At 35.4% G+C, this 21,370-nt stretch overlaps 1 protein-coding gene across 1 annotated transcript in view; it reads left to right on the top strand.

The window, feature by feature from the left end:
* LOC131480857 (cTAGE family member 6-like) overlaps positions 1-4,224 on the top strand; it is a 52,860-nt gene extending 48,636 nt beyond the window's left edge. The window contains exons 9-10 of the mRNA XM_058667334.1: positions 68-103; positions 4,159-4,224. Of these exons, the coding sequence (XP_058523317.1) occupies positions 68-103; positions 4,159-4,224 (102 nt within the window). The remainder of the gene's footprint in view (positions 1-67; positions 104-4,158) is intronic.
* The last annotated feature ends 17,146 nt before the right edge of the window (positions 4,225-21,370 follow it).

The raw sequence follows: 21,370 nt of genomic DNA, 5'->3' as shown, positions 1-21,370 counted from the left end.
CCTTTGTTATCAATAGATATGCTTTTTTTTTTAAAAGAAAACTAATGTTTCAATGACATTGTTTTAGATTGTTTCTGTTCAGAAAGAAACCCACCATAATTGGGTAAGTTTCAATTGCCCCTTTTAATCTTTTCTTCAAATCAAATTATGTATTTCATTCAGAGAGTTAACATTGGGGAGTTAAGTTTATGAAACGTAGTGTGTAAAAGATTTGGCCAATTTTATTTGCATCAATAATGGAATTATGTTTACTGTGAGCTTTAAATTCTAAGTTGTATCCTGGTTGTTTTCACAGTCTTGTTTTAGTATTTTTCTTCTTCCAAAGTAGAGGAACTTGGTGCATGTGCTCATGTTTATGTATTTACATTTTGGGACACTGGATTGCCCCTTGTTATCTAGAAGAGCCTGAAAGGTCTCTGGATCATTTTACTCATTTGTCAAACAAATGGGATTAGAAAAAGAGCTAGCTAAAGCCCTTTCTAGTTGTAACATTAAGGGTTCTCTTAAGTGATTCTGAGTGTTGGTACAAATTAAGAAAAGGGTCATCTGGGGAACTAGTTGTGCTGCATGATGAGGAAGTGAAGTTGCTGTAGACTTTGAGCAGTTAGAAGGAAGAGCAGAGCTAGAGCTGTTGACAGTAGCTGTCTACTGGGGAGTGCCTGTCACAGGGAGGTGGAGACAGCATTCAGGGATGTTTGTCAAGTGCTTGACACTGATAAGCATTAAGTCAATGTTAACTGGTGTTACCATTGTTATTATAGTGAAGACTTGCAAGTCTGAGAGGAGCATAGAATGAAAGAGTGGTGTGTTGACTGTCAGGTCCCTCCCCTCTCTGACATTCTGTTTGTTTTGGTTTCCAGAGTTCAAGTGAAGATTCATTAGTGAATTAGCTAGCATCATTATTGATTCATTTTTCTTCACCATTTCTCAGCATTTTCTAAATACTTATACATGTTAATTTTTAAAGATAATTTTTTTAATTCCTGTTATACTCGGCAAAGTACTTGAAAGTATTTTGCATATATAGTTATGAAATCCATTTAATATCTGTAATTGGATTTTATAATTACAGATGTTATAGATGAGAAAACAGCCCAAGGACGTATGATGATTTAGATTCTTGTCTTGTACAGTTTCTGTTAGTTTGCATTTAATATTTATTTAGTATGTGTGACTTTGTGTTAAAACATTTAGAAAGTGTGTTCCCTACTTCTGGCCTAGAAAAGCAGTGGAGGTTGTCCCAGTGCCTTGGAACTCTGCACCTACATAGGGGACTGTGAGGAAGCTCCTAGCTGCTAGCTTCAGATCAGCTCAGCTCTGGACATTGTACCTCTTAGGGAGCAAAACCCTGGATTGAAGATCTTTTGTTCTCTGTTCATTTCTCTCTGTAAATCTGCCTTTCCTAGAACATTAAATATTGTGTGGATACTTTGAAAGTACCTACACATTTGATTAAGCTTGCTTTGTTTCCACTTTTTTACCTTTATAATTTCTTTTTTTTTAAATTTTATTTTAAATTCATTAATTACATTGTATTATGTGACACAGTTTCATAGGTACTGGGATTCTCCCCACCCCTCCCCAAACCCTCCCACCATGGTGGATTCCTCCACCTTGTTGCATAACCACAGTTCAAGTTCAGTTGAGATTCCCCCATTGCAAGCATATACCAAACATAGAGTCTAGTTTCTCTTCAGATCGTATAAATCTTTCGCCTTTTACCTTTATAATTTCAACTGTTACTTTCTTCATTGACCACTGCTTTGTTCCATCCTGTTGGATTAACTTTATTTGCTTTAAACTTACATAGTAGTCTCTTTCATGTGCTGTGGTGAATACAGTGTTCTTTACTAAGGTCATTTTAAATGTATTATTCACATACACAAAATTAAGAAATTTCATATATTTCACATGCATGATTTTAAAGTATGCTTTCTACATTATTCTTGTCTCCTCTCTCCTTCCTACTTTCTTATTTTTGCTTTCGTTTTAAAAATTATATACTTCCCATTTTCTTTACAATCATAAGCTTTACCTTTCCTTCGTTAATTGAATAATTCAGCCTATGATAATTAGACACTTAATGTTCTTTAGGAGAATTGACCACGGCTATACATGATAGTGAAATAACAAAAAATATATTTGTTGCACTCTGTATGTTTTTATGCAAAATTAGGGAAAGAATAAATGTCTCTTGGTGACAGAAATAACAAGTATGCGTAATGGTCACTAATTCCATAATATTTTTGTGAAAGACAAAGTTTAATGTGTGACTGCTGTTCCATTATATGTGTGCATGAAATGAGCCTAAAGACTTGAGAAATAATTCGGAGGAGAAAGACAAGGAGAAAGAAATGCAAAAAGAAAGAGGCAGGGAGAGAGAAATAGGCATGCAAAAGCGAAGTCATCATTTTGTTTAGATCTCTGAAAGCTAATCTACTTGTGCAATTTTCTGAGACTACTGATGGTCAGCTTGGAACTCAGTCCATGTCTTTCATGCAGGTGGCAAGGGATCCAGATGCTTAATCCATTGCCACTGCTTTCCAGTGTTTGTGTGTTCAAGAAGCCAGAACCAGTAGATGGAACCATAAACTGAACCCAAGTTCTCTAAAGTGGGACATGGCTGTCTTTAGTGGCAGCTTGCCTTCAAGGCCCAGCAACAGCCCTTGCTGTGATCATTCTTTGTGTCTTTACCCTGAGATAGTTTCAAGTTCCATGAATGAGCGAATGTCACTTTTTCCTCAGCAGACCTCTTAGAAGGCTTTGTAGATGTGAGTGCTCAGTGTCTGAACACAGTGCCTTGGAGTATAACATAGTGATTGGCTGAAATTTGTCTTAACCTTTGAGAATAAGCTGTAGACTCAGAACTAGGTGTTCAGTTCATGTGGCAGTGAAGATGCTGCTTAGGATACCTGGTCCTCTGTTGGGCTGCCTGGCTGTGTGGCAGATGAGGAGTAAACAGGTGTATGGAAAAAGTTTCCATTGCCATTCAGATACAAGAATAAGAGAAGTCTTAACTATTGGCTGTGATTTTGTATGTATTTATTTTTGGCACCATGTCTTTGATATAGTAGTCTATTGCCTATATAGTTTTCTGCCTTGTAATTAACAAGTAGCTATCTTACAGTATTATAGAAAACATTCAGAAATCATTGTTTCCATATTATTATTAGTTCAAAAATTTGGTGATTGTAATAACAGGATGATTGTGACATAGTTTTCGGAAAAAAAGTGATGACATCATTTTGTGTTGGGGAAGGATTTTTATATGTAATCTTTTTGGATGGAAAGTACTACAAATAATTTGTGAATGTTTTCGCTATTCTTTGGCCAAGTTCCTTTCTACCATTTGATGAATTATAAGTTAAATAATAAATTTGTTATTGTGTGTCCTTACATGTGTAAAAATTTGAATTGTGTGATTTTCAGTTGTATATTACAAAAGTATGTACTAAGTGATTTTACCAACCTTTATGTGATGAACTGCTGGATTTTGATAGTTTGGTTAGTCAGATTTTCTAGGTAAATACTGTACCTAACCTCCATATTCCCCAGAACGCATTTAACTTTTTCATGTTAATTTTTTGTGGTTATTGAATATGGTTGATATTTACCATGTTGTGTAATTTTTTTTGCCAGTAACATACTAAATTTTATCTTTTGTGAAATAAATGGGTTAGTATTTACACAATAGTATGTACTTAATGTAAATGTGGCATGCTTTGATTATATTAACTGTTTAAAAAATAGCCTTTAGCCACAGGCTGTGACACTGTTTTAAACCTTTATGATTTCACAGAATTATAGGGAGTTTTTTCTAAAAATGATTGTCTTGAGGCAAATAAGCAAAGCTGCCATTGATAATGACTTTGGGTCTCTTATTTCCATTGCCATAGCTCATGGAATATTTCTTGATTAATCAAACATCCTTCATCTAACATGGGGAGCTTAACATTCATTTACAAGTGCACAATAGGCTTCAGTTTTATGTTCACATTATTCTCTAACTCATTTCCTGTTTCAATAAATCATTAAAATGAAAATCTTTTATTTAGATAAGATTTTTAATAAAAATGATATGTGCATTGACTATGATATTTGTACACTCTCACTAAGATGCTGTTGCTCATTTTAATCTAAAGTTTGCATATCTTTAAGTTGGCAGCTTGCATTGCTGAAAGAAGCCTGAATGACTTGAAGCAAGAAAATAAAAGGAAAATGTAAGTATATCAGTGATAACACTTGAAAACTTTGGCTACTTTATTCTGCTTTATGAAATAGTTAATTTTTTTGTAAGCATAAATAGGAAAGGGTATGGTGAATCTTGCATATTTCATTTTGAAGTATTTACTCATTTTGTGGCTGTTAAGTTCTTGGGTCACTGGAATATTATTTGAAAGATTAAAGCTTTCCTACAAAATTTTGAAGTTTTCCATCTTTGATATCTATATGAACGAAGTTAGGTAGCTAGTTCATTGTCATTATTTTGAAAGCACATCAAAAATATCCAAACCAAGTGGAAAAGGCAATTAAAAATTGTGCATTTTGAAAGTGAAATTCCAAAGATATTTCCATTATTCTCTAAGTGGTATAAAGAAAATGAAAAAAAAATTCACTAATAACAAAAAATATGTTGATAGCTCCAATAAACAGAATGAAATAAAGCTTGGAAATTGTAATCCTATATTGCACATTCAGTTTTTGTGATTACTAGATATTCTCAGTTTCTGATTGAATTTGTTCATTCATCCCTTGGGATATTATTTGATCCTAAACTATTTTGGGAGGGGGGGGAACTGTTGAAGTAATATTTATACTTTTAAGGTAGTGTTATTTCTATTATGTGAATATTCAGTATATTTTTGCTTTAAATATAGTGATACTGTCAGGGCAGGTCAAGGAAATAAAGAGGATATGCATGATTGCATTATTCTTTACATGCATCTCTGATTACACACACATCACTGATTCAACTTTCTTGGGTAGATTGCTCCTGCTTTTGTTGGGTTTTTGACCCCGAATATAGCAGCAACCTCATTTCTTGTCTCATAGGAAAGAATTTTCGTGCGGATACAATTTAATTTTAAAGCAAGATTTATTAGAAAAGTTGAGAAAGGAAACTCCCGTCCAAGTGACGGGAGGGGGCTCTGAGATAGAAAGGACCCTTACCTCCTGCCATAGTAGCAGGAGAAGTGGAGAAAAAAGAGACCCTAGTCCTCTGCCATAGTGGCAGGAGGAAAAATGGAAGAAAAAAAAAACCCATATTAATGGTGGAGAAAGCATCTTTTAATGGTTTACTTCAAAGGGGCTCTCCAAAGAAAAAAGGAAATTCCTGGTCCCCCTGGTATCTGGCTTTGGGGCAAAAGACCAGACAGGTGTCAGACATTGGACATTCCTAGCGATGAGTACTACTTCCTCCAGTCCTTCAATGATAAGGAGACCAGTCTGAGGCCCTCCCACACAATGGCCAGAGATAGTGACTGATACTTCAGGTTGAGGAATTGATACGCTAAAGCACCTTTGTTCCTTGGAAGAGACATGTTCTGGTGAATCCAAGAAATGGTGGGGGGAAATAATCTTTTATATTTGAGTAAAAATGGCTTGAGGACCCAGAATACTCTAACTTACTGCTACCCAGTCTAACTCCTCTCACACTGCCAAGTATTCCTTGACTCATCAAAGAGGGTTCATTTGCTTGGTTGATCAGAGTGACTGCTCAAGCCATCCTTGACTTCTGGTTTTATATTGTGTTTTAGTAAGCTTTTAATGACTATTTGAAGTACTGACTAGTAATAGCTTAGGAAGGAAGATTTATTTTGGCCAACAGGCTCTAGATAGGCTATCCAAATTGAGTCCAGAACTGGTGAGAGTGGAGAACAGTGGAGAGCCCATTCATTACACAGCAGACAAGGAAGCAGAGAGCGATGTGAAGCATACTCTGCCTCTGTAACCTACCTGCCCTCTCTTGAGAAGCACCTCCCCATGGTGACCCGTTAGTGCCTTGGGATTTCTCATTAGGCTCATGCACAGCCTAGTTGCCATGAATAGATGTAATCTCCACCATCAATTCATTATTGTTAGTCATTGAATATTGGAATATAAATGGCATGAATTTAAGGATCTAAATTGTAAATTCTGTATTTATTCTATTGCTAAATATTGGCAGTTTTCTTATAAACCTTATTCCTCTATTTTAGTGGTTTTTTGTTTTCTGTGATGATTTTTTTTTTCAGCTTTAAGGATTCTCCCATCCTTTCCCATTCCTCTTTCCCCATTCCTCCTAACCATTTCTCCCCTAGGTTCACAATGTTATAGTCCTTCAGGAGAAGTCACAAGTCCATCATTCTGTCTTAAAATATATATCCTGGCACAATGGGAATTTACCCATGTGGGAGTCCGTCTTTTATTCAGGAGTAGAGACGCATACAGGAATATTTATTCACTCCCAGTATTCTAGTCTCCATTATGCAGTTGATATATGAGAAAAGACACACACACACACACATATATATATATATATACACACACACTCATCTGTTTACCAATATATGTATTTGTTTTGTGTAGTTGCATAACATTGCCTTATTTCAGAGAGAACATATTGTATTCTTTTCCTTTTGGAACTTGTTTATTTCACTAAGCATAGTGCTCTCCTCTCCAATTACAAATAGTAGGTTGTTGCTATTGGTAGATTTTCATTATTTTTTATGGGTATATATGTTTTGATGAAGTAAATATACCACTTTTGTAACCATCGCAGTTTCTATGGATGTAAGATTATTAGTATATGATTGCTATCATGGATTATGCTGCTGCAAATATAGGTATGCAGGTCACTTTCTCATATTCCGATTTCAATTCATGTGGATATATTCCCAGAAGTGGGATACCTCAATCATATGGCAGATCAGTTTCCACTTGCCAAAGCACTCTCCATACTGATTTCCATAGTGGCTTTACAAGGTACTCTCCCCACCAAAATGGAGCAGGTGTGCCCTTCTCCCTCATTCTTATGAGTGGTGGTATTAGTAGATTTCTGTGTGTAGGTCTTTCTCACTGGAGTGAGGTGGGACCTCAGTACGGTTTGTATTTGCTTTTCTCTAATGGCTATGGAGCCTGAGCGCTTTTTCATATGTCTGCCAGCCATTTGAATTTTTCCTTTTGACAAATTCCTGCTCATGTCCTTCATCCATTTCTTAATGGAGTTGTTTGTTTGGCTGTTGTTTGAGTATCTGATGCTCTCTGTAAATCTTGGATGTTATTCCACTATCTGTTGTATATTGTGCAAAGATTTTTTTCCATTTGGTTGATTTACAGACTGCTTTTCCCTGTGCCATATAACTTCAAGCACACTGCACTGTCCCAAGTCAGAAATTTCTATGCAATTGTTTGCTCCACAGATAAATGTAATAGAGAAGTGAGAAGTTGATCCAGCAGCTTCAAGTGGATTTTTCCATGTGGATGGCTAGGGTACGAACAATTATGACCACTACCTTCAGCTTCTCCCAGAAATTGAAAGGGAGCAGGATCTCAAGGGCAACATCTGAGACAAGGGCCAGGAGCCATGTGGGTATCAACATTGCAGATGTTATCTTTACCTGCCACACCACAATGCCCAGTCCATATTTCAGGATTTGTGTTGACTTTATATAATAAATCCAGTGCAAATAATGACAAGCCTACCATGTATATTTGGACAGTGGTGGAAAACATTAGTGCTCATTTATTGTATAGTTGTAACATTTCAACTCCAGCTTTGGTATAGCTGACTTTGTAATAAAAATAAATCTTTAAAAAAATTGCAAATTATCATGGAAGTTTTGGGATTTTTCAGGACATGAAAAATAATGTGGATAAAATGGCAGATTTGTGGTGTACCTGCAGTGTTAGAAAACATTGAGCTATTCTTGTTAGGTTAAAATGAAAAATATTCTACAGGTATGGGATTAGAAGTGTGGATAGAGAAATCCCAGAGCTTGTGGTACTATGCCATAAAATAATAAAATAAATAAATGAACTTTTCACCTCTGACAATGCAACTCACAACAAAGTACTGAATGCCCCGTATGTCACTGAAGAAATGAAAACAAAATCAAAACCTTCTTGAAGAAAATGTTGCTAGTGTATGACCTGCATGTCACTGAGAAATTAATAAGAAAAAGGTTTTTGAAAGAAATGAAAATAAAAATAAAAATATTAAAACCCATGAGATGCAGCAAAACGAGTATTGAAAGTGAAATTTATAACATCTGGGCTTACAAAAAAATAGAAATATCTCAAATAAATGACCTAGCGTATCTTCAAGGACTTATTGAAAAATAAAAAAGTGAGCCGGTGGAGCGGCCTAGTGGCTAAAGTCCTCACCTTGAACACGCTGGGATCCTTTATGGGCGCCGGTTCTAATCCTGACAGGCTGTCTTTAAAAACATTCTTCTCTCCCATATCCATGGTCATCATAGTTTCATGTACTTCCAGATGTGGTGGCTTTATTTCGCTTAATGCTTGCACAACACCTGATATGGTGAAATGCTTCCTAAGTGACATTTAATATAGTATGTGGAATATAAAACATTTACTGAGCCCCTGAGTTCCATAGTTAATTCACTAAAGGTCATAAAGGTCCAGAGTCATCTGTTTGGGATTTCAAATATTACGTCAATCAAGATGGATAGTGTAGTATGAAAGAACCACTATCCGTGAGCCCTGCAACTGGATCAAATCACAGTCACATATTGCATACTGTTGTTTGTGTCAGACAGTGTATGTGATGATGGTCCTAAACATTTGTGTTACCTGGTGACGTGATAAGTTTACTAGTTCAAGTATATTTTCAGAATTTGTCCTTGTTTTTTAGTGACGCAAGGCTTGACTTCATTTCTCTGTTTCATTTGCATTTTTATTCAACAGGAATTTTAGAACCCTCTGTATCCCTGTTCAGTCCTTAAGATCAGTCTTAAGACATTTTCTGGTGCAGTCTAAGGGCTCCATAAGTACTTATCACTGTAAGCAGTATGCACACTAATAGAAATAGGCAGTACTGATTATACTTTGGGTGTAATATAATTTTGTAAGGCAAAATTTACTTTAGGTGTAATATAATTTTGTTGCTTTCTGGTCTGACCTGGAAGCCTCGTCAAGATTTTAAAAACTGGTTTGAAAATGATTTATTCATTTACTTATTTGAAAGTCAGCATTGGAGAGAAAGAGAGAAAGAGAGAGAGACCTTGTACCTGCTGGTTGATTTCTTCAGATAGCTACAACAGCCAGAGCTGTGCCTGGCTGAGGCACTGCATGTGGGATTCCCATATCATTAACCACCAATCTAAAATGACTGGAACCCAGTTTATTGTGGCTTACTCCAGTGTAACAAATATAATGCTGCTTTATATAGGAGTCTGGATATATATTATTTGTACGTGTAATTTCTTTTTTTTTTACCTTTTAAATCTTACTCCTGTGCCAAATCCATACACAACTCTGCAGACTTTCGTGATAGCAAGACTATTTTAAGAGGTGTTGCTTTGAAATTTGAGTTTGTAATTTATTTCTATTTCAGAAATGTTTGCATATTAGTGTTCATGTTGTGTTTGCAGTGATAATTATGAATATTTTTATGGGAGGCTCCAGTTTTGGTACAGTTAAAAGCATATGTCTTTTTTTATGACATGCCTTGAATATATTATGAATTTTCACTTTTGCTTTAAGGTGCCTGATGGTCAAGGAAAACTGCCAGCCAGACCAAAGGGCTGATGTGTCACTTGTGGATGAAGTCTGCAACTATACAAAAAAAGAAATCTTGATCTATAGGTATTAAATGGCTTTTGTTTTGTGGCTGTAACATGTGTAAAACTCATTTTTATTTTTAAAGGATTGCCTAAATGATAGCAATATTAACATTAGTGAAAGAAGAAAAAATCAGATCTCTCATTTAATTCTTATAGTGTGCTTTTATGATGTCAATTTTATCAGGCATTCTCTTGGTGTTTTAATTAATATTTAGAAATAGGATATTGCCATAATTTCGTATTAATAGTTGAATAATTACTTTTTGTTCATAGAAAGAGAGTTGAAGATCTTGAACAAGGATTGGATAGAACCATTCGTAATTCCCAAAGACTGGTATGTATGTGTGTGTGTGTGCATTCATTCATTCATATAGTTTTTTAATATCAGTGTGTTTATCTGAATTGAAAGAGAAATGGAATACTTTGACCAGTTGTATGCATTTCTTTTGTGTTTAGAGATATTTTCACATTTTCAGGATTCAAATAATGTGAGATAAAAAAATCTTAGAATTATATCTGCTTGGAAAATGAAACACATTGCACTCAACAAAAGAAAGATTTTAAAACATCAGTGGGGTCTCATATTAAAGCAGGATAGTTATCTGTGAAAAAGACATCTGTTTTTGTGGACGTTTATTCCAGGAGAACATAAAGTAGAAGTGTACCATTTAAAACCGTTAATTACCTTTACATGTAAAGCACAATAGATAATATGGCCATTGAGGTTTACATTAGAGGTGTTTGTGACTTTGGAGTCGCTTGAGGTATTTTTTTAATTTGTCAGTTTTTTCCAGTGTTTATGATAAATGTACTTCTTATATTATAAAAAAAAACATTGAATTTTTTGTTTTTTAGATACTTTCTTATGACAAAGAAGCACAAATCAATTGGGTAAGTTTCACACTGCCTTAAATGTTTTGTCTGTCTTTAATTAAATTTTGGTTTTCTGTCAAGAACCTAGGCATGGCAATTGGTGGAAAAAGCGCTATGTTAAAAAAAAAGGTAGTAAAATTATGTGTCTCTGATAAATAATGCATTGTTCCATTATGGTTATTCATTCAGTCTACTTTCAGCACAATGCTACTTCAGAAAGAACTTGTATTCTGCTAGGGGTTTAGAGGAACTTGGTGTATATGCTCATGTTTATGCATGTACATTTTGGAACATTGGATTGCCCCTTGTTATCTAGAAGAACCAGAAAACTCTGTGGATCATTTTATTCATTTGTAAAACAAATGGGATTAGAAAAAGAGCTAGCTAAAGCCCTTTCTAGTTCTAAAACTGAGGGTTCTATTAAGTGATTCTGAGTGTTGGTACAAATTAAGAAAAGGGTCATCTGGGGAGGTAGTTGTGCTGCAGAGGAATTGCATGATGGGGAAGTGAAGTGGCTGTAGACTTTGAGCATTTAGAAGGAAGAGCAGAGATAGAGCTGTTGACAGTAGCTGTCTACTGGGGAGTGCCTGTCACAGGGAGGTACAGGCATCATGCCCTGTAGTTAAATGTGTTGCATCTGAAATCAGTCTGTCTTGGTTGTATGCACTCTTTATGACAATTCCCTGTTTTTCTTACCTATAAAGTAAAGATACTAATAGTACTCATTTCTTGGCTTATTGTGACGATGAAGAAATATATGGATGTTTGTCAAGTGCTTGACATGATTAGGCATACGTGTTACCATTGTTGTTACCTGAAGACTTGTAGATGTTAGGCAAGTCTGAGTGGAGCATAGCATGAGAGTGGTATATATTGATTTACATTGTCCTGACTCAGTTACACCGGTTGTTAGATTTTGAAGATAAAGCAAAGGTCTTGAGCTGATTTGTTAATGTCTTCACCTAAATAACTATAACAACCAGTGTTCAGATGATGCAGAAAGGTGCCATAAAGTCATCCTCAATATCACTGTCATTGGATAAACTTTTTTTAGCACTCTTAGACATATATGCACACATATAGCAACACATGAGCATACATACATATATACATGCACATGCACTTTTTGAAAACTTTGTAATGTTTATGTATTGAATTGACAGGTGGAGGGAGGGATAGACACAATTAACCTTCCATCAGATGGTACCCTTTTTTTAAGGATTTATTTATTTTTATTTATTGGATGAGCTCATTTAGGCAATTGTGGACAGTTGGGGACTGAATGGGCAGAAGTGCTGTGATCTTTTTAAAATGTTTTTAAAAATTTTATCTTCCACATTGTTTACGTATTTCATAGTTTTCAAATATATGGTTTTAAGAACATGATAAAGTTCCCCTTTACGTTTCTTGCATTGTTCATCCTTTCTTATTTTTGTTTCAATTTTTCATTTTCTTTAAATGTGCAAGATTTCCCTTTCCTTAAATAAATATTTGAATATATATGTTAAGTAGAAAAATTACTGTTCATGAGGAGTTTAGACAAAGGCAATAAGTATTTGTTCAAAAATATATTATTATTACTGTTATTATATATATTTGTGGGATGTTGCCCCTGGATCTCTGCCTGCTAAGCCCATGCTGGAAGCCATAGGCACGTGACACACCATATCCTTGGCTGAGACCTCAAGCTGGCCTGTTCACTGGACATGCAGCAAGAATGATGAGCTGCATCCCAGTCTCTCTTCTCTGCCCCTTTAATGAACTGTGCTAGGACTTGCTTTATAAACAACTCTAGAAAGTCAAATGTTACATTCATCCTGCTTTTCAGCAGGTAAGGAGTTTGCCCTGAGACACAGCCATCTTTCTGTGCTTCCTGACCTTCAACTTTATTGGAGGGATCAAAGAGACAGGCATATCTAGCAGCCTGTCACAGTATCGTGGTTGGGTGGAAGTGTTGTCAGGACCACCTTTCTGCCTGCCCGTTTTCCTACTCTTTATAAGCGTGTGACTTCTTTCAAATAAACCGACATCCCCTACTATCAGTTTGTCTCCATTGTTTCTGCTGCAGAGTATCACTGTGACCTCATCCCCAAGATTAGTTACCCCATAAAGTGAAAACATGTCTTTTGGAAACTGATTATTAAAACTGAATGTTCTCCATTTGCATGCATTTTGTTGTGAAAGATGTTTAATACTTTTTTGCCTGAGTAGTATTTGTGTATGTGTATGTCTGTGTGTGTGTGTATGTGTGTATGTGAGAGAGAAAGAAAATGTTGTAACGTTATTTGAGTGCCCAGGGATATAAACATTGAGTAAATTCTCATCTTGCATGCACCAGGATTCCATAACGGTGACAGCTAATGACCTGCTTGTTATACTTCCTATCTAGCTCCCTGCTTGTGGCCAGGGATAACAAAGGAGTAAATCCAAAACCCTTAGGATTATGCACCCATGTGGGAGAGCTGAAGGAGACTCCTGGCTCCTGACTTTAGATGAACTCAGCTTAGGCAATTGTGGACAGTTGGGGACCGAATGAGTGGTCAGAAGAACTTTCTCTTTTCTGTCTACTCATTCACTCCTTCCAATAAAGATAAATTAATCTTGGGCCTGGCACAGTGGCCTAGTGGCTAAAGTCATCGCTTTGAACGTGCCAGGATCCCATATGTGCGCCAGTTCTAATCCCTGCAGTTCTACTTCCCATGAAGCTCATTGCTTGTGGCCTGGGAAGGAAGTCTAGGATGACCCAAAGCCTTGCCTTCCTGCACCCACGTGGGAAGCTGGAGAAAGTTCCTGGCTCCTGGCTTCACACTGGCACAGCACTGGCCATTGTGGTCTCTCAGGGAGTGAATCATTGGGTGGAAGATCTTCCTCTCTGTCTCTTTCTCTCTGTATATGTAACTCCGCAATAGAAATAAATAAATCTTTTTTAAAAAGATGAATGAATCTTAAAAAACGTTATTTGTGTAAGAATTGCCAGGGAGAGAAGAAAAAGGAGAAAGAGACAAAAAATCCTGAACATAACTGCTTTTGTCCTGAGAACCCACAATGATTGTGGCTGGGCTGTGGCTGAAGCTGAGAGCTTGGAATTCAGTCCATATCTCTCGTGTAGATGGCCAGGAATCCAGATGCTTAATCCATTACCATTGCTTCAGAGTGCATGATCAGGAATTCAGAACAAGGAAATGGAGCCATGAATTGAACCCAAGTACTCTAATGTGGGACATGGCTGTCTTTAGTGGCAGCTTGCCTTCAAGGCCCAACAACAGCCCTTACTGTGATCATTCTTTGTGTCTTTACCCTGAGATAGTTTCAAGTTCCATGAATGAGCGAATGTCACTTTTTCATGAGCAAACCTCTTAGAAGGCTTTGTAGATGTGAGTGCTCAGTGTTTGAACATAGTGTTTTGGAGTATAACATAGTGATTGGCTGAAATTTGTCTTAACCTTTGAGAATGAGCTGTAGACTCAGAACTAGGTGTTCAGTTCATGTGGCAGCAAAGATGCTGCTTAGGATACCTGGTCCTCTGTTGGGCTGCCTGATTTAAGTCCAGGCTCCCCTGCTTCTTACCCAGCTTCCTGCTAATGTGCACCTTAGGCTAGACCAGCTGATGGTTGAAGAACTTGGTCCCTGACACCCATGTGGGAGACCCAGATTGAATCCTGGGTTCTTCTTTAGTCTGGCCTGTCTCTGGTTGTGTGGCAAATGAGAAGTGAATAAATTTATGGAAAAAAGATCTGATTCCTTGTCTTTCATAATAAAATAAATCTCAAGAATTTGCCATTAGTTTGTATAGATTTTTTTTCATATATAGCCTTAATATTACTAGCTTACCAGTGATTCAATTTTTTCTTCTGCTTAACAAGCAAATGTGTTAAAGTACAGAAAAGCATTTTGAAACAATGTGTTTCCACATTGTTAACAGTTTAATATGTTACGTATTTTCTTAATCTGTTTTGGTAGAATTTTTTAGTAAAAATTGGTAACATCATTATATACTGGAAAAGATTCTATACATGCACGATTTTTTGAAAGCAAGGCCTACAAAGAAGTAAGGTATCATCTTTGTAAATCTTTATGTGACCTATTCTTTGGCCATTGCTCTTTTTAGCATGTACTTAAATTTTAGGCAAATATAAGTTTGATATTATATTTTGATATTATATTTCCTTTTATTTGTGAAAAGCTGCATACTGTGTGTTCTTTTAACTTGTAGAAAATTATAGACCACAGTTTTGTCCAGAGGGATTTGCTTGGGAGAATTTCACATCAGAAACTCCTCCCCTAACCCCACCAACACTTTCCCACATGAGGAAATCAGGGGAAAAGCAGGGACTCATACTCACATCCATTAAAAGGGCAGTCTGAATGTAGACCGCACTGTCGGCCCTTTGCTGAGACACTTGCCTGCTCTATCAGGTGCAGGAATTTCTGTTTCCTCATTTTTTCCAATGAACTAGGTTAAAATTGATTAAAACATTATAGACCAAGTGACAGTACTTACATTTATATGAATAAGCTAGTAAATCTTTTTTTTTTTTTTTTTGGACATTGCTGCCTTCCACAAAAATGCATGTAATCTAAGTTTTCTAAGAATAACATACTTTGAGTTTTAGCTTTTTATCAATACAAATGTAATATGATGTATAGAATTCTGTGGGCTTCATTGAAGTCCAACAGACATTGATCATATCAGCTATATTAAAAGGTGTGTTTTTTAACAGCAAGCTGTAAAAGTGTCTTAGACCTTTATGGTTTCACAGAATTGCAGTTTGTTTTCTCTAGAGATGATTGCCTTGAGGTAACTGACCAAACTTTCCAAGCTCTACGACTCTTAAGTCTTTTTCCTTTGCTTGAAGCATGCAACCTGTTAAATAGCCCTTAGCTTATTACTTGGCTAAACAATTCTTGATCTTACATAAGAGAGCACCATTTGTTGGCAGGTCATTTGCTTACCTGAAACTCATTTATTTTTCAATAATTTCTTAAATACAATGTGTTTTACTTAGAATTGGTTAAAATTATATGTGCATTGACTGATACATTTCTGCTCTGTGATATTTGCTTATTTTTTGCATAGATATTTTAATAATATTTTGTTGTCTTTAAGTGGGAAGCTTTTACTGCCAAAAGAAACATCAGTGACCTAAAGAAAGAAATGACTGGTGATATGCAAATGTGAGTATTTTAGTATTAACTATTAAAAAGTTTATTGCATTGTTATTTTATTAATTAGGTAATTCTGTCATAAGGACATGTAGCAAGTTTTCCAGTGAATCTGGCATATTTGATTGTGAAGTATCTACTAGTGTTTTTCCAGCTGAAATACTTAGGTTCCTGAACTATTACTTGGAGGAAACTTATGTGATATAACTGTATAAAATCTTGTTTTTCACATTTTCATATTGATATGGTCCTGGATCAGCAGCTTGTGTTGGGTTATTGATTTGAAAACCACATTTTTCCCCACGGATGTGGTTAGATCTGTTCACTTGTCAGTCAAGTGACTCGCTTGTAGAGATGCCTCTCTGCACATGGAACTTGAAGTTGCACATACCACTCTCCTCCAAGCCCCCACTGGAGCCCATGTTGAAGAGAAACTCACACTGTCTTGCAGGAGATGCAGCACAGACATGTATAGAAAAAAAAGTAGGTTTTCAAGCCAGAGATGCTGGAGTCAGAAGGATGAAACGTAAAGGGTGAAGCTTGACACAGTTATGCTCCAAATATCAACATCTTTTGATAAATTTGTGAAGAACAATCTTATTATCTCAGGTCCTCATTTTTCTGCAGAAATTGACATTGTTTTGCAATATTAAGCTGGATGGGAGAATAAACATGTGATGTACAATAGAAGGGGGAAAATAAGTGTACTGTGAGAATGGTCTTTGTTTTCCCAGAATTGATTTCTTACCATAGTGTGCATTCTTGCTTGTTTTCTACTCTCAGCAATTGAATTTTTAATGTTTGTTTCAGCTCTGATGATCAAGAACTAAGAAAATTCTTTTAGAAGTTATATTTGTAATATAAAATGTTTAAGTAATAAAGTAGTAGGAAGATTTTACAGAATTGCTGATTTAAAAAATAAATTACCATTGTGATCAAATGGGTCACATTACAATGAAAAGCTTACGTTTCTCAGACCCATGAAGTTTGTGTTTTAATCCTGGCACTTGTTATTTCTTATACTTCATTTAAACAGCTTGCTCAGTTGCAAAATGATGGAGTGGGATCGGCTGACTTTGATAAGCTCTTCCATTTCAGTAATTTAGCTCTGTGTCACAGTATTCATGGTAGTCTTATTTTGAAGTGGAATAAAATCAATTCCAAGCTTCAGTAGAACACACTATCCTTTAGTAACAAATATTGATTTTCCCAAGATAAATACTGGGAGATACGAAAGAGTGTTTTGATCAGAATAATCCTAGAAGATCTGCTTTTACAAAGATACTGTGTTATTTAGAGTAGCTAATTTATGGCAGTGGTAATTTTCTTGAAGTATGGGTGGTTTCTCTTGGAAAAGTAACTTAGAGCTGCTTTTTCCTATTTGCAGTTTATCTGAAAGTGCGTTGGAAACTTTACAAAAAGACCCTTATGTGCTTGAAATTCCAGCTAAAAACTTTGACAGAGGTACAGTATGTTTCTCTGTACACTATAACCCCTGTTATAAAATACATGTTAAGTCTTTATATATTCTGATAGTTAATTTACCTTACTAGAAATTAATATGGTTATTTAGAAATATTTTAGATTCTGGAACTATGAAAGATCTATTCAACCCCTGGTATAAAATACATGTTAAATCTTTATATTTCTGATTGTTAATTTATGTTACTATAAACTAATTTGATTATTTAGAAATATTTTAGATTTGGGAACTATGAAAGCTCTGTTCTAAGCTCGCCTTGAACTACAAGGTTTGAGGTTTTATTTCCATAGCACTAATGGAAAGTATTTCTGTCTTCCTTTCTCAGTGGGGCTTCGGAGGATGACAAATGATCAGTGCTTTGACCTTTAAAAGCCAAATTCTTGACATGTTAGTTATTACTAGCTTTTGGATATGCATTAAAGGGTCCTTAAGTGGAAAAGCATTAGATTGTTTATATATTAGATGCATATTAAATTTTCATGCATATTGAATTAAATGCTTGAATTTTCATAAAGTAATTATCCTAAACATGAGAATTAAAATAGTTGGCTTTTAATTTAAAAGGTAGAAAAGCTTAATCTGAGTCTGGCTGCAATAATTAAAGCAAGAGAGAACTATTATAAGATATATTTTATATTGCTATCGTAAGATGTATTTTATGTCTCTATCCATTCTTTGTTGAGTTAGCATATTTAATGATCTCAAACTATTTTAGTAAGTAATTAAAATATGGGGCTTAACTCAATTTCTGTGGCATTGAAAATAAATTTATAATTATATAGAATCACATTTTAATAACCTTAAAAATTACAAAACTCATTTTGGGGAGACAAGCTTCATTAAAATTAGTCTTTTTCTGTATTTTAAAAATATCAAATTATTACAAATTTGAAGCAGCAACAAGATTGAAAAGGGGAAACCACATAGAATAAATTTTTATCTGAATCTAATGAATAAGTTCTGGGGAGGGTAAATAATGTTTCAATATGTTGTAAAGGACTTATGTCAGTCACACTGAATGAAATATTGCATGCTTAAAAATTGTTATTTTTGTAGTGTTTAATTTTGATTTTTATCATTGAATTTTACTTTGGAAGGATAACCATTATTTCAGAGTAGTTTGCAAAATGGTAGACCTTTTGGTTGTTTACAGAAAAAATGCTTAATTAGTATGTATAAATTGACTATTCACTGATGAATCAAAAGTAGTTTCTGTTGCCTTAGAGTATATTTTGTGTTTTCTGTTTTGCAAATCAGAAGCACTTCATAAATGGCGCAGATGTGCTTCCGTCTTGCAACCTTTATCAACTGAAACATATAAAAGCATGCTGCCATTAAAAACTAAACAAAACCAAACTGCATGTCCCCTAAAACTTCCTACCACTCTGAACTATATCCACATTTTTGCTTAACCTCTATGTTAACTTAAGTATAATAATTATTTTTTGAACAAAGTTTGATTCAGTTCTGTCTGGTAGCAACATAAATAAAGGTAGTTAATGGTCAGAACATACCTTAACCTTTAAAATGGCAATAGCATAACTCAATGGTAATTGTGGAAATGGGATTCCAACTTTGTAGTATAGCTAAATGAAGCTATGAAAGAACTAGTGCTTTTGTGGAATCCCAGCTCATCAAAGGGTAGGTTGGAGCCAATTGAGCCATCATGCTGGAACACTTTCCTTTGTATTTTCATCCCATTCTTAAAATAATATTTAAAATATGCATCTGGAAAACACAGATTCCTTACACTTACTGTGAGTTAGTTACCTTTGGAAAAAGAGCTGTATGACATCAAATATATACACATATTTGTTTTTCCATTATATATATATATATATATATATATATATATTGCACATATATACATTTTTCTTAGAGGTTATACTATAGTACATTTTTTATCTTTTTGCCCATTACCTGTTTCTATCATCTTTCTCCATCTTCAGTTTACTACTATTAATTCTTCCCACTTTACAGTCCTCTTGCACATTGGGATCACGAAGAATGATCAGCTTGGAAGGAGCTATGAATCTTTTGTGTGTAAGGTTTTTGGTCTGAATAACAAACTTAATCTTTCAGGATCTTTGAAGTTGTAATTTTTACTTAGTAGCTAGTTGATTTGTAGCTTTAGTCCTCTGAGTAGACACATTAGGGAGAAATCCTTTGAATCTGTCGTTATTTGGAACTATGCCTCACTCCAGATTTCTGCACATTTTCTACTTTCTCAGGTTTCATCTTCTAATAAGCAAAGTAGAAAAATGAATGGCTTATAAAAAATGATGTGGTCCATTTAATACAGCACATCCATGAGGAATAGTTGGTCTGACATGCAAGTCAATTGACCTAACTTTATAATAGGAACCATACGTTATTTCAAACAGATTAATACAAATTACATAAAGAACACTTACATTGTTTTGTAGAAGTTAATAAAGAAATGGTCAAATTAATTTTGGTTTCTTAAAAGGTGATACAATAGATGAACATTTTAATGTCAGGCTTCCATTGTAAAAAAAAAAAAAAAAAACTTGAGCTACTCTTGAAGAGTAAGCTTTCATTTTAGGAGACAAAAATATTCAGGATAATACAATTTGATAGATAAATAAGCTACATTATTTTGTCTAAATGAAAATATATTATTAATCTTTATATCTTATTCAAGCATGGATTTATCATGTTGCTTTTATTTTTGAATATGTGATTGAAATTAAAATACAATATTTTCTGTGGTCATAAAAACAATGCCAAAATTATTCCCATAATTATAAATATTTTTTCTCCACATAAATTTTTTAAAAACATGTCTCTTCCTTTATTAAGGCTCAAGAAACTGAGATCATACTTTGGACCCTAGGATTTCAATTGAGAGAGGAGAATCAAACTATGATAAATCCCCGAATTTTGACAGAAAATTTTCTGATATTGACTGCTGTTAAATTGTTGGCATCTGAGTTTGTTCCTTTGTGAAATGTCTGCCCATTTCCCGTGCCTATTTCTTGAGTAGTTTGTTTGTTTTGGTGTTTCGGTTGTTCTGGAGTTCTTTGGATATTCTGGAGATTAGCCCCCTATCACCTATGTAGTGTGCAAAGGTCTCCTGTTTTGTGGGTTGCTTTTTTACTTTGTTCATTGTTTCCCTTGCTGTACAGAAGCTTCTTAGTTTGATGAAGTCCCATTTGTTTATTTTGGTCTTGATTGCTATTGTTTTTGGTGTCCTTTTTAGAATGTCAGGACCTACACCTAGATCTTGCAGGGTGTTTTCAACATTTTCTTCCCAAAGTTTGAAGGTTTCTGAATGTAGATTTAGGTCTTTCATCCATTTAGATTTGATCTTAGTGTATGGTGAGAGATGTGGGTCTATCTTCTTGTTTCTGCAGACTATTAACCAGTTGTTCCAACAGCATTTATTGAAAAAACCTTCCCATTTGCCTGGATTGTTGTCTGTCTTTTTGTCAAAGGTTATTTGGCTGTATCTGTGTGGGTTCCCTTCTGTTGCTTGTATTCTGCTACATTGTTCCTCCTCTATATATTTGTGCTAGTGCCAGGCTGTTTTGATAACCACCACCCTATAATATGTCCAAAGGTCCAGAACTGTGATTCCCCCTGTTAACTTTTATTCTTCAGGATGTTTCTAGCTATTCGTGGTTTTTTTGTGTACAAAGACATATAGGGAGAATCGGCAGCGATCCTGATAACCTCTTAACAGGCAGTCATATGCACAGAGCAGGGTGGACCCAAGAGTGGAGCAGGTAGACATTAGGAGGCTTGTATCCCAACCCTGGAGACTCCTGGATCCTCACTAAGGGTTATCAGTACGCTCATCAAGGACTACATCGCAACTGCCAAGGAGACCACGGGGAATTAGAGTGCCTTTGGAGACCAAGAACTCTGAGGTCATCCACCCCCATTTGTCTCTCACACATGGGATGGAAGATGCCCAGATCCTTCCTCACAGGATCCAGAGTCATCAGAACAACAGGCAGGAGCCCCGAGCAGACCTCAGAAACAGAAGAACAGTAGACTTCCTTCAGGACTAGGGAGAAAAGCTTTCTCTGGTCCTTACTTA

Source organism: Ochotona princeps, chromosome 7 (assembly GCF_030435755.1).
Source record: "Ochotona princeps isolate mOchPri1 chromosome 7, mOchPri1.hap1, whole genome shotgun sequence".
Classification (NCBI taxonomy): domain Eukaryota; kingdom Metazoa; phylum Chordata; class Mammalia; order Lagomorpha; family Ochotonidae; genus Ochotona; species Ochotona princeps.
This window is presented reverse-complemented; position numbering and strand designations above follow the sequence as displayed.